This window comes from Lygodium microphyllum, chromosome 8, assembly GCF_053477565.2.
Source record: "Lygodium microphyllum isolate KBCC chromosome 8, Lygodium_microphyllum_v1.1.10, whole genome shotgun sequence".
In the NCBI taxonomy this organism is placed as follows: Eukaryota; Viridiplantae; Streptophyta; class Polypodiopsida; order Schizaeales; family Lygodiaceae; genus Lygodium; species Lygodium microphyllum.
The window spans coordinates 63756208-63768139 of NC_141142.1; the positions used below are offsets into that span (position 1 = coordinate 63756208).

Below are 11932 nucleotides of genomic sequence, written 5' to 3' on the forward strand. Positions count from 1 at the left end.
ACTGAGGGGGGTATCTATTTGTAGGTGATGGATCTCATTATAAATCATGCTTATTTTGTGTGCAAAGAAATTTCATTTTTCTTAATTTTAATACTCCAAGTTCATTTTTGCTAGTTGTGACAATTTTTTTCTCAAGGTAATCTCGATTTTGTTTCATAAAGCTTGTTGATCACTTCGTTTTAATTCCCCTCAGAGGATTGTCTATTATATGTGAAATATCTCTTTATAAATCATTCTTGTTTTGTGTGCAAAGCATTTTCATTTTTCCTGGTATTGATGTTCCAAGTTCGTTTTTGTTAATTGTGATACTTTTTTCTTAAGGTAATCTTGATCTTTGTCCTTTACTCATATTATGGAAAGCATGGTTACATAGAATCTAATCATGTATCATCTACTCTAGTCACATTTCTAATATATATTATGGTTGCTTCTCCTTCCCATGTTACACCTTCTCAATTGTTTGCTTTCCCTTATCACGTTATCAAGGTGTTTTTTTATCTAAACCATGTTCTAATTTCTAATTTTTATTTGTTAATTGGGTATTTTTTATCTAAACCATGTTTAATCTAACCTTTGATTGGCAAGTCTGCTATTGATATAAACCATGGCCAAGTTTGATGTTGAACCAAACCATGATATGGTTGCTTCCTGTCCTTATGCAACAACTCTACTCTTTGCTTCTCTTTTGCATATTGCTCTTCCTTCCACTTTCCATAGTCAATTCTACTAATTTTTATTTTTAGCACAAGGTTTTCTTTAAATTCTACATGAGTTAAATCATGCCTAAACCTACACAGGAGGAGCTAGACATGAGAAAGACCTTTAGAACCGCAAATGGTAAACTAGATTCGTTGTCAAAAGCTACAAACTATGATGAGAAGTGGTCAATAAATGATGCAACCTTTGCCATTGGAAAGGTTGAACAAATACTTGGCCAAATTTTTCAACAAGAGGATGAAAATGATATATTCCTTGTAGATATGTTAGAGTTAAAGCTCCCTACAACCATTGCATATATGAGAAGCTTTGGAGTGATTAGTAAAAAAGATGAGGAAGATATTGGCATTTGTTGCTATCAAGTCCACAAATCGATACTATATAATAGTTATATATAAGTGGCTTTCATAATTTGCCTAAATAGTTGCAAGAGAAATAATTATATTTTCCTATATTGAGTTCTTTTTGTGTTTTGTTTAGATTGACTCATAATTTTAGAGATTAGTCTGATTGATAAGGGTACTTTTTGAGATGTGTGGTAGAAACCCAATTTTGTTCATTTTTCTCTCTTCGGTATATTTTGAGAGTTTGAAAAAAATGGTCCCTTGAATAGCTTGTTTAATACAAATTTTCAATATGGGTAACAAGTTTATCCCTCATAAAGTTACAAATTTTGTGAAAAAACTCCAAGTTTTGGCAAATACATTGAAAAACTCCAAGTTTTGGAAAATTTTGTGAAAAAACTTCAAATTGGGGGCTTGCTTTTTTAAATCCCCCCATTCATTGCAGGAAGTCCAACATCTAAAGTGAACATGCAACCAACTCTACTTCCTTTTGTGAGACCAACTTGTACTTATCATTAAAGTCTTCTATAAAAAAAACCTTTTTATTAAATCGAACCTATAGCCCTTGCTCTATCATTGGGCCAATATGTACTAAATTCTTTGTGATTGATGGCACATGTAATATATCTCATAGAATCTTTATATGGCCAACATGCAAGGACATGGGAACCTTTCAATGTGTGAAATTGGGTGGCATGAATCATCATCGGTTTGTATGTAACCTGGATTTTATAAGTCTTCTTACATGTCATGGAGAGGAGATGATGAAGAAGAATATGTAGAGAAGAAGAAAAGAAGTAGAGCCTCACATTCCACATTCCTCACTTTGAACCACACACGATCACCTTCAATGAGACTTCAACCTCATCTCTTACCAAGATGACCAGTAGATGAAGGGGAGAAGGATAATAAGAGCTTCATATTCCATGTCCCTCATTCTTAGGCTCTTACTCACCCTCTCTCTCCTTCACTCTCACACAAATTAGCAAAGAGAAGAAATAGAAAGTTAGCACACATATACATATAATTAGATGTACCTGAATCGACATACCATACATCACCATGTATTCTCTTTCCTGTAACATCATTCATCGTATCTTGCATAGCAAACATACGCTCATTTTTGTCTTCATCTTATCATGAAAACAATGCATATTTTTCTTGCTACAATTTACCATTGCTGCGGATATCATCCTTCTTAGCAAAATAATGGGCTGTATTATGACCTGTTTTGCCATACTAATGGCAAACAATAGCAGAATTTTCGAAACCTTTGTTTTGCCATCCACCTCTTCCTCTGGAGCTCCCCTTGCCTCTAAAGTTTCCATGGCCTCCTGAAACCTGCATTTCATTGAATTGCTAATTTAACTAGTTTTGCTAGTTATCAGTAGCACATCCTATACCACGGCGTCTCGAAGAGGATCTGCCACATCCCCTTCTTGAACTTGAGAAAAATGCTTGGACCTATTCACCATTTCTTTCGGATGAGTCACCTTGCATATTGATCTATTTAATAATCATGAGAGAGACCAACTCATCAAAATCTAGAAATGACTTCCATACATATATAGAAGTGAGAAATGATTTCTAAGCCTTCTCATTATTAAGGCCACCCTAAGTAGATGAAACTAAATCATTATCATCATGCATTGCATTAATTGCTGTTAAAGCATATGCAATGATCCTCACCTTCAAAACATACTCATTGACAACCATTTTCCCTTTCTTTAAGGTATTCAACTCTTGCTTGAGTTGAATCTTCCGTGCCTTTGTATTTATTGAAAACATGTTCTCAAAAATTGTCCAAGCTGCATATGAATTTTTTGCATTCCTAATATGTCCTAGCATAGTATTATTGATGACTGGCCTGCAGATAGCCAATTCATCACCTTTTTGTCCTTTGCATTCCGTTCTTTCTATGCCTTTAATTCATTTGTAGTCGCAGGGTTACTCAGCTCTGGCTCCTTTTCTTCACCTGAAACGAACTTATAAAGGCCCTTTCCAATAAGAAAGTTCGTCACACGAAACTTCCATGATGGGTAGTTGTTATTGTCCAACTTCTCAATGATGGGATTTTCATGGTTCTCTGCTATTATCACAAAAATGATATAAAACAACAAGCAAGTCTTCTGTAACCTTTCACAACAAGTGCACATCAATACACCAAGCAACCTTTTCATTGTCTGCTCAATACTACATGTAATCAACAACCTGTTTGTAGATAAAACTTATGTTTGCTTCATGTTAAACACCTCAAAAATTACAGATTTAAAATCTGCAACATGTGTATTCACTTTCGGTTAATATGACCAAAACCGTAGTATACCTTGAAACTGTTGTTCGTAACCTTGCGGCTCTAAAACGAGGCCCGAAATGGCCTTAGATGCCCAAAAAAATAGCGAGCAAGCCCCAAAAGGCCAGTTTGCAGAATGTACTGTGCTTTGCTCACACACCAAATCTCATAGCAATCTGAGATTTTTTGCTTTGCCCTAGTTCTAGTGCCTCCACAAGAGAGAGTGAGAGTGGAAGAATGGGAGAGCTTCTTACCCATTGCTTGCTTGCTTAAATCCTTTCTTCTTCTCCTTTACTTTAGCCTTTAAAATCAGCCTATCTCAATGGTGCTGCTCTAATACTATGTCAATAATTGTGTGATGGGAGGACTTGTTTGAGCTGCTGTGCCAAACACACACCATATACACAAGAGGAAGCTAACTCAAGAACACAAGAAGAGAGATGGAGGCCAAAACGTTTTCTTACTGGTTTCTTCTTCTTCTTCCACACACAATACAATGTATACAAAGTATAGATAAGATGATACAACATAAAGAAAAGTGGCATGCTAAGTTAAACAGTGTATAACTGACTATACTAATCGACTGACGCTATAATTATACCAGATGTAGGTAGGTGTAACAAACTAAATATAATAAGTGACAAGTCAGTGGCCATGTGAGGATCATAATGACTACTGATGTGCTAAGTGTAGATGTGCAGACCCATCTAGCTAGGTAGTCTATCATCAATGTCCGCAGGTGTTGAGCTTGCCATCTCAACATAGCAAGTAGTGTAAAATACTAAAATCAAGTTTTAATATCGATAAACAATGATATGTACAAAATAAATCACTATTTAAGGCTCTTCCAAAAGGTGAGTCTTTTACCACAAATATCCTTTTTGTTGGGAGACCCCCTTGTCTCATCCATAAAAAATTGAAAGATAAAGTTTTTGACAACTTCAGAGACGTGGGTTGTCCATCCATCTTGTTTATGATACACAAATCCAAGGAACAAACCATTAGCTTCACTTGCCAGTGCATAGTGATATCTAGTCACATATAGGTTTTTTTTGTGGATTTCCATAAGCTTTGTAGCTTGGAGTATGTTGATATCAATGCTTTGCAACATCACTAATTTCTTCATTAAAAACTCATTTGAAGATCTTGAAATCATCACACGATTCAAAGTGTTATGGATGTTTCTCAATGCTCCCAACTCTTTTAACTTACTTTGCATAGCATGGAAACAAGGATGCTAAAGAACATAATCAAAGATTTCCTTTTCAATATATGCATCCATTCTAGTGGTTAATTTCTTGAAGTGCTCTATCATGGACTAACATATCCTATGTTCATTCATTTAGTACCCAATTATTACATTCCATCCTAGAGTTAACCACTACACTTATTGCTTCCACTTTTGAAAAGCATAATATTCCCTCTTTAGTTTTTTAAATTGAAGTTTAGACTCTGTTATAGGGAGAAAGGGAGGAGGGGGAATGATTTACTAAAAGACATGAAAGCCTATCATGTGGATTGAAAATTTGAATTTTCTTTTTAATACATTTTTTAAACATAAAGAAGGGTGCCATTTAAAAGGGGTATTTTTAGATTAAATAGGAAAAGAGTATATCTCATTCATGAAAAATTCACAGATAAGGGGGTTTTAAAATAGGCCTTAAACACATGTGATAGAGGGAGGATCTACATGTAGTGAACCCCTCGAGGCCTCTCTATTCACCGATGTTGGAGAGCTCGTGGAGGGTTCCATAATTATTGCTAGGAATTTACCTACAAGACCAACAAGACAGATAATTGGTATAGATGCTCACTTTTCATAGACATATAAAAACAACTTGCACTAATTTCCAACAATCCTAGCTCTCCATGTAGGATGCAATTGTACCCCAAGGAGGAAGTAGAAGAGTAGCTAAGAGAGAACATTCCAAGACTACATTGAAATGTGTATTGGTGTGTCACTTATGGTGCTTCCATAGGCTTATCACATGTCAAGCTCCCATATATATATATATATATATATATATATATATATATATATATATATATATATATATATATGTATGTATGTATGTATGTATGTATGTATGTATGTATGTATGTATGTATGTATGTACGTACGTACGTACGTACATATATATAGGGAAGTTTTTAGCATTTGGTAGCAACCACAGGAGCCAGATGAAACAAAATTGTGCCTTGCGGGATGTTTGCACCATTGGAATCAGACACCCATCCGTGGAGTCCAATTCCCAGAGTCGCATGCTCAGACTCGGATAGTCAGGGAAGTTTTTAGCATTTGGTAGCAACCACAGGAGCCAGATGAATCGAAATTATGCCTTGCGGGCTGTTTGCACCATTGGAATCGGACACCCATCCGTGGAGTCCAATTCCCAAAGTCGCATGCTCAGACTCGGACAGTCCGAGTTAGGAGCCCACTCGGACACCCTTAATATTACGTCCGATCGGACACCATTGGCCAATCTGACTTGGACTCGGACTCGGACTCGGACTCGGACTCGGACTCGAATGGGATAGGATCGGATTGTCCGAGTCGGATAGCCAACTCGGATGACCAGACTTGGACACGGATCGTTCGATTTTCGCACTCGGACAGGCCCAATCCGATTCTGGAACTCGGACCTCTAAGAATTGGACTCACTAACCAGAACCTGAAAACTGACTGATTTAGCACTTCCTAGGCCAGGTGGATCTCACCTTGAGAGGCAAGGCAACACCCCTATCTCTATTCTCTTCAGCTACTCTCTCAACTCTTCGTGTTGCACAAGGATAAGTTTATACTCCCTAAACAACCCTATGAGTTCCTATAGCTCTTCTTCGAGCCTTCCTTGCCAATTATCCTCTTCTTTCTTTCTAGAGAGAGAGAGAGAGAGAGAGAGAGAGAGAGAGAGAGAGAGAGAGAGAGAGAGAGAGAGAGAGAGAGAGAGAGAGAGAGAGAGAGAGAGAGAGAGAATGCTTTCAAAGACAAAGCTCATAGAGGAGAAGAGTGTTTCAACTTCTAGAGCCTACATGCGTGCATGCGTGCACACACACACACACACACACACACACACACACACACACACACACACACACACACACACAAAGTTTGTGGTGAAAAAGTAATATTCAAGATTACACTCTTAATCCCATGAAAGTAAGAAAGCAAAGAAACCTCAAAGTTTGTAGTAAGCTTATGTAGACCCAACCTTCTAATAGTAGTCCACCACAAAAGGGGAGGTTAACACTAGTTTTGTAGATTTTCCGCAAAAGTGATAGCAAACTACTTTAGTAGCTCAAGTTCTATTTCATTATATTTGAAACAATATACACATATGTTATCAAAATTTGACGAGACTTTACCAATATTGTAAGATAGCAAAATAAAAGGTTTGGAACAAGTTTCAAGTGAAAATTCACTCTACAAAAATTGGATTTTCAAAAGTGCATGAAAATTAGTTAAAACAACACTTAGCAAGGTTATTTGAAATTCTTAAAACGTTTGATATTTATAAATCCAATTACCATTCTCTCAATAGGAATGTGTGCTATGCATATCAAAGTATTTTTCATGAAAGTTTTAGCTTGATTTTTTTTTTTGAGATGGTTTTGATTTAAATCACTAAAAGTTCTTGATTTTCTACTACAAAAATGGTCTCAAAGGTAGCCATTAAAATATACTCTTCCTAGCTTATTTTAAGCCTTTTATGTTTTTTCGACTACTACCTTCTTGTGTTGATCATATTTTCCTAAAACCATTTCTTCTTAATCTTTCTCGTTGATGAGAAATGGAGTTTTTAAATATATGGTCCAAATTGCCACAAAAGTGTCTTTTCTGCTACAATAATAGTGTTAATGGCCTCGCGATTCAATTGTTGTACTCTAGTTTTTGATCTACAATAGATCTACTCCTCTCTATGTTGCTAAGAAAAAGAAGAAGAGAAATGGAGGAAAAGAAGCTTCACTCTTTGGTTTTCACACTCACTTTCTCACTCATGAAGAGGCCATGGAGGCCAAAATAGGACTACATGGTAAGGAGGAAGGAAAAAGAAGAAGAGGAGGAGAAGAAAGTAAGCAAGTAGAGCTTTGCCCACTTGTCCCCTTACTCTCTCTTACTCTCTCTTTTTCTTACAAGCAACGACTACGGTGGAAATAAGAAGGTAGAGAAGAAATTTTGGGCCGAAGAAAATTGCACACACAAGAATAAGACGTCCTATTCATTTTGCAAATTATATGCATAGGGTCTCCTAGGTAGGTAGCCTCAACCTTGGCCTCTCTATCAAGCCCATTCATCTCTCTTTTACATGCATGTGACATCTTAGACAGGTGGAGTTGCATGCAAATCTTCATTAATTTTTACAGGTCTTTCACACAATGTAACTTTGAAGATATTACAAGATGGATAAGGGTGAGCCTATGCCGCAAGGATGGAAAAAAGTTACATTGATACATATATGATACACATGACCCAAATATTATACATGAGGAGTAACCCATTTCTTTAGAAATGAATTGTTACACTTGTACTATCGTGTTGTTTTGAGTCATTGCGAAGGAGATATTTCCTCTCCATGCCTGGTTTTTGATGATGAGAAAGCAAGCTAGGCTTTGCTCTTCGAAGGAGTTCTAAAACCTTTTGCATGGAGGGTCGTTTATGGGGTACAATACTTGTGCAAATGAGGGCCACCTTGAGGAGCAACAACATGCTCTCCTGGCAAGAACATGCATGGTCAATAATGTATGTGTGATGATGATCGACAACATTAGGAATCTCCATGCAACAATTAGGGGCACGAATTTGAGGGTCAAATACATCCCACACACTCTCTTTAACTTGCATTTTCCTTGCCACCCATTGAACCATGTCCATCCCACCATCTAAGAATTCCTCATCTGTTGGGCTTCTTCCGGTTACCAACTCTAATAACACCACACCATAGCTATACACGTCGCTCTTCTCATCCACATTCAAAGTGTATGCGTACTCTGCACAAAAATATCATCAATGAGAGGAAATCTTGCATTTACTTTAAAGTGTTCAATGATGAAGGTCAAGTCATTGTAAATGTGGAGATGCTAAACTAACCAACAAACTACCTCTTACTATGAAATACAACCCTTGGATGAGGGAGTGCTACAAATAATCCAGCATACGAACATACAACTACACAAAAAATGCAACATGAATACATGGTGATGGGAAACGCAATCTCTTGGCTTCCTAATATCTATAGAACATAAATACATGCATAAATAAAGATAGGTAGCACCTACTACTATTGTTGAGAAATAAGGATAGGTGGCACCTACTACTATTGTTGAGAAGGAAAAAAGTAAAATAGAATAAAATAATAATAATAATAATTATATATATATATATATATCTCTCTCTCTCTCTCTCTCTCTCTCTCTCCACTCACCAGGCGCAATGTAGCCAACGGATCCGACAACGGCCGTCATGCTGGCAGACTTGCCTCGGAACACCTTGGCCACACCAAAATCTGCGAGCTTAGGCTGGAAATCCGCGTCCAGCAGAATGTTGTTGGACTTGATGTCTCGGTGAATGACGAGGGGCACACAGTCATGGTGCAGGTAGCACAGGGCCTCCGCGACCCCGATGGCGATGTCGAAGCGCCTCGTCCAATTCAGGGCCTGCGCCACGCCATTTCTCAATATTGATCCGTCATTAGCATGACCATTCAAGCTGTAGCTGCGTCTGCGCCCGTGCAACACATCCCCGAGGCTTCCATTTGGCATGTACTCGTACACGAGCAGCTTGCAGTCGCTGCTGGCGCAGGCGCACAGCAGCTTCACGATGTTCCGGTGCTTGATCCTCCCCAATATCTTCATCTCTGCTGCCCACGCCCTCTCCCTCTCTGATCTCCATCTCACATTCCAGTGATTCTTGCTGCCGCACGATAGCTTCTTCACAGCCACCACCGCCCCTCCTCCTCCCACCACCACCTTGTGCACCGTCCCGCTCCCTCCATTGCCAACCATGTTCTTCTCATCCAAGCGCCCGTACACCTCTTCCTCCTTGAAATCCAACCTTTGGAATGGTACCATCTCCCAATCTGTTGCCGTCTTCACCAGCGGCGTCCTCCTTTGCAGGCAGCACACCCTCAACACCAGCAGCAAACATAGCACCACCGCTAGAGGCAGCAGGACAACCAGCAGAATCATCAGTAGCTTGGCGTCCTTATTCTCGCCGGCCATGCCCCCCTTGCCTGCAGCAACCTGCAAAAGGCAGGTGTTGGTATCGACGACAAGAGCAGGATTCCCCTCGAAGTCGGCTCCCGGGAAGGCACCTGCAAGGTTATCCGGTACACAGCCTGAGAGGTCGTTGTAGGAGACATCGAAACTGACGAAGTTATGCATGCCGAGAGAGGAGGGGATACTTCCATTAAGGCTGTTGTGCGAGACATCAAGGGAGTTGAGCACGGGGATAGACGCGAGCTCAGAAGGAATGGCGCCAGAGAGAGAGTTGTGGGACAAATCTAAGGATGTGAGAGACAGGCATTCATTCACTGAGGGCGGGATTTGACCTGAGAGAGAGTTATAGGAGAGGTTAAGCGTCCCAAGATGGGTGAGCTTGCCTAGGAGAGAGGGGAGGGGGCCCGAGAGCTTATTCTGAGAGGCTGTGAATTTCGACAAATTCCAGAGGTAGTTGAAGGAGATGGAGGGGAGAGCCCCCACGAATTGATTGTTGTCTAAGGCGAGCACTTGCAATTGCGAATTGATTTGCGTTTCCAGGGTCAGTATCAGACCCGACAGATTGTTGTTTTGAAGCCAGAGGAGCTGCAGGCTCGGCAGACTCCATAGCCCCGCAGGCACCTGCCCGGTGAGCCTATTGTCATTCAATTCCAGACGGACCAGACTCTGGCAGCGTGCATAAGTAGCCGGGATGCCCCCCTCCAACATGTTTTTCCCGAGAATCAGATGTAGCAGGGCGTTGCCATGGCAGAGACTCGGAGGGATACCGCCCGTCAATTGATTGCCGAGCACATCAAAGTGCACCAGGCTCGATTGCTCGCCCCAGGCGTATGGGATCGCCCCACTAAGCTGGTTGTCATAAAGAATAATGTTCGTGAGGTTCGGCAAACCGCTGAGTCCTTCCGGCAGGCTTCCCCCGAGACTGTTTAACTCTAGGTGCAGCTGCTGCAGCTGCTGCAGCTGCACGAGGCCTTGCGGGAGCGTGCCTTGGAGTTGATTCTGGGCAAAATCCAGCTCCCAGAGGCGGGAGAGGTTGCCGATGGAGTCAGGGATGTTACCGGTGAGATTATTATCCCACAGGTAGAAGAGATTGAGCTCTTGGAGCTGCGTGAGGGAAGAGGGGATGGAGCCGGAGAGGCCGTTGGCGGATAGGTCGAGGAGGGTGAGGCGGAGAAGGTTGCCGAGGGAGGGAGGGATGGGCCCCTGGAGTGTGCAGTTAGCGAGGACGAGCTCCTGGAGGTTGGTGAGATTGCCAAATTCAGGGGGGATGGGGCCGGGGCCGAAGGAGTTGTAGGCCAGGTCGAGCGTTTGCAGGCTGAAGAGGTTGGCCAGTTGGGAAGGGATGGTACCGGAGAGTGAGTTGCCTCGGAGGCGGAGGAGGGTGAGGTTCGGGAGGCTGCCGAAGCTCGGGGGGATGGGGCCGGTGAAGGAGTTGCCTTCGAGGCTGAGGAATTGGAGGCGGGAGAGGGCGGAGATGGCGGAGGGCAGGGGGCCCTCGAAGTTGTTGAGGCTGAGGTCCAGGTAAAGGAGGAGGCGGCAGCTGGAGAGGAGGAAGGAGGGGAAGGGTTGCGTGAAGAAGTTGAAGCGGAGGTACAGGTGCGTGAGGTGAGGCAGCTCGCAGAGAGGCGGGGTCAGCGTGCCGTTGAGGTTGAAGAGCGTGAAGTTGAGGCCCGTCACTACCTCATCGACGGACGAAGGCGGCGTCACCGGAGAACAGAGCACCCCTTGCCATGTGGCGCACACCGCGTCCGCGTTGTCGGCCCTCCATTGGCTCAGCAACACGTCGGCGTCCCGCAGGCCCGCCTTGAAGCGGAGTAGCGCGTCGGCTTCGGCGGATCTGTTAGCCGCCGCCGCTCTTCTTGTGGCAAACAAGAAGATGCAGCAGAGAAGGATAAGCAGGAATCGTGAGGAGAGGCATAACGCTCTCGCCATTGGGGTTGTGGGCTCTTCCTGAGATGAGAGTTAGTTTGGCCCCCCTACTAGCACTACCTCGTGCAGCTGTCTGCGACTTTGCGAGACTTCTACAAAACTCGATCGATTATTTGTGCACGTTGCTTTGAGCAATTTGGTCAAACATCGTGGTCCCGACTCCCGCCCCTTTTGTCCTGGAAGACTTCCAGTCGTCGCCAGTTGTTCCTGTCTTTGTAGTAAACCGGCCGAAAACGTTTTGCACGATTCGGCTTCTAGAGGTTACAATAGTGTAGGTTATAACGATAAAGTTCTAAACCAAAAGTGCTGCCTGCCTAATCAAAAGAAATATGAGAGAGAGAGAGAGAGAGAGAGAGAGAGAGAGAGAAAACTCAACTTCACAAATGCAAAAACCCTGCACCATTCCCACATTGCCTCTTGGGCAGCTCCATGTGCT

General features: G+C 42.0%; 1 protein-coding gene across 1 annotated transcript; it reads right to left on the reverse strand.

The window, feature by feature from the left end:
• Positions 1-7683: 7683 nt before the first annotated feature.
• On the reverse strand, positions 7684-11589 carry LOC148032389 (uncharacterized). The gene is made up of 2 exons (XM_087683039.1): positions 8775-11589; positions 7684-8340 (listed from the first exon to the last, which is right to left on the reverse strand). Exons 1-2 carry the CDS (start codon positions 11497-11499, stop codon positions 7856-7858), a joined length of 3210 nt encoding a protein of 1069 aa, XP_087539165.1. The 5' UTR covers positions 11500-11589; the 3' UTR covers positions 7684-7855.
• Between the last annotated feature and the right edge of the window lie 343 nt (positions 11590-11932).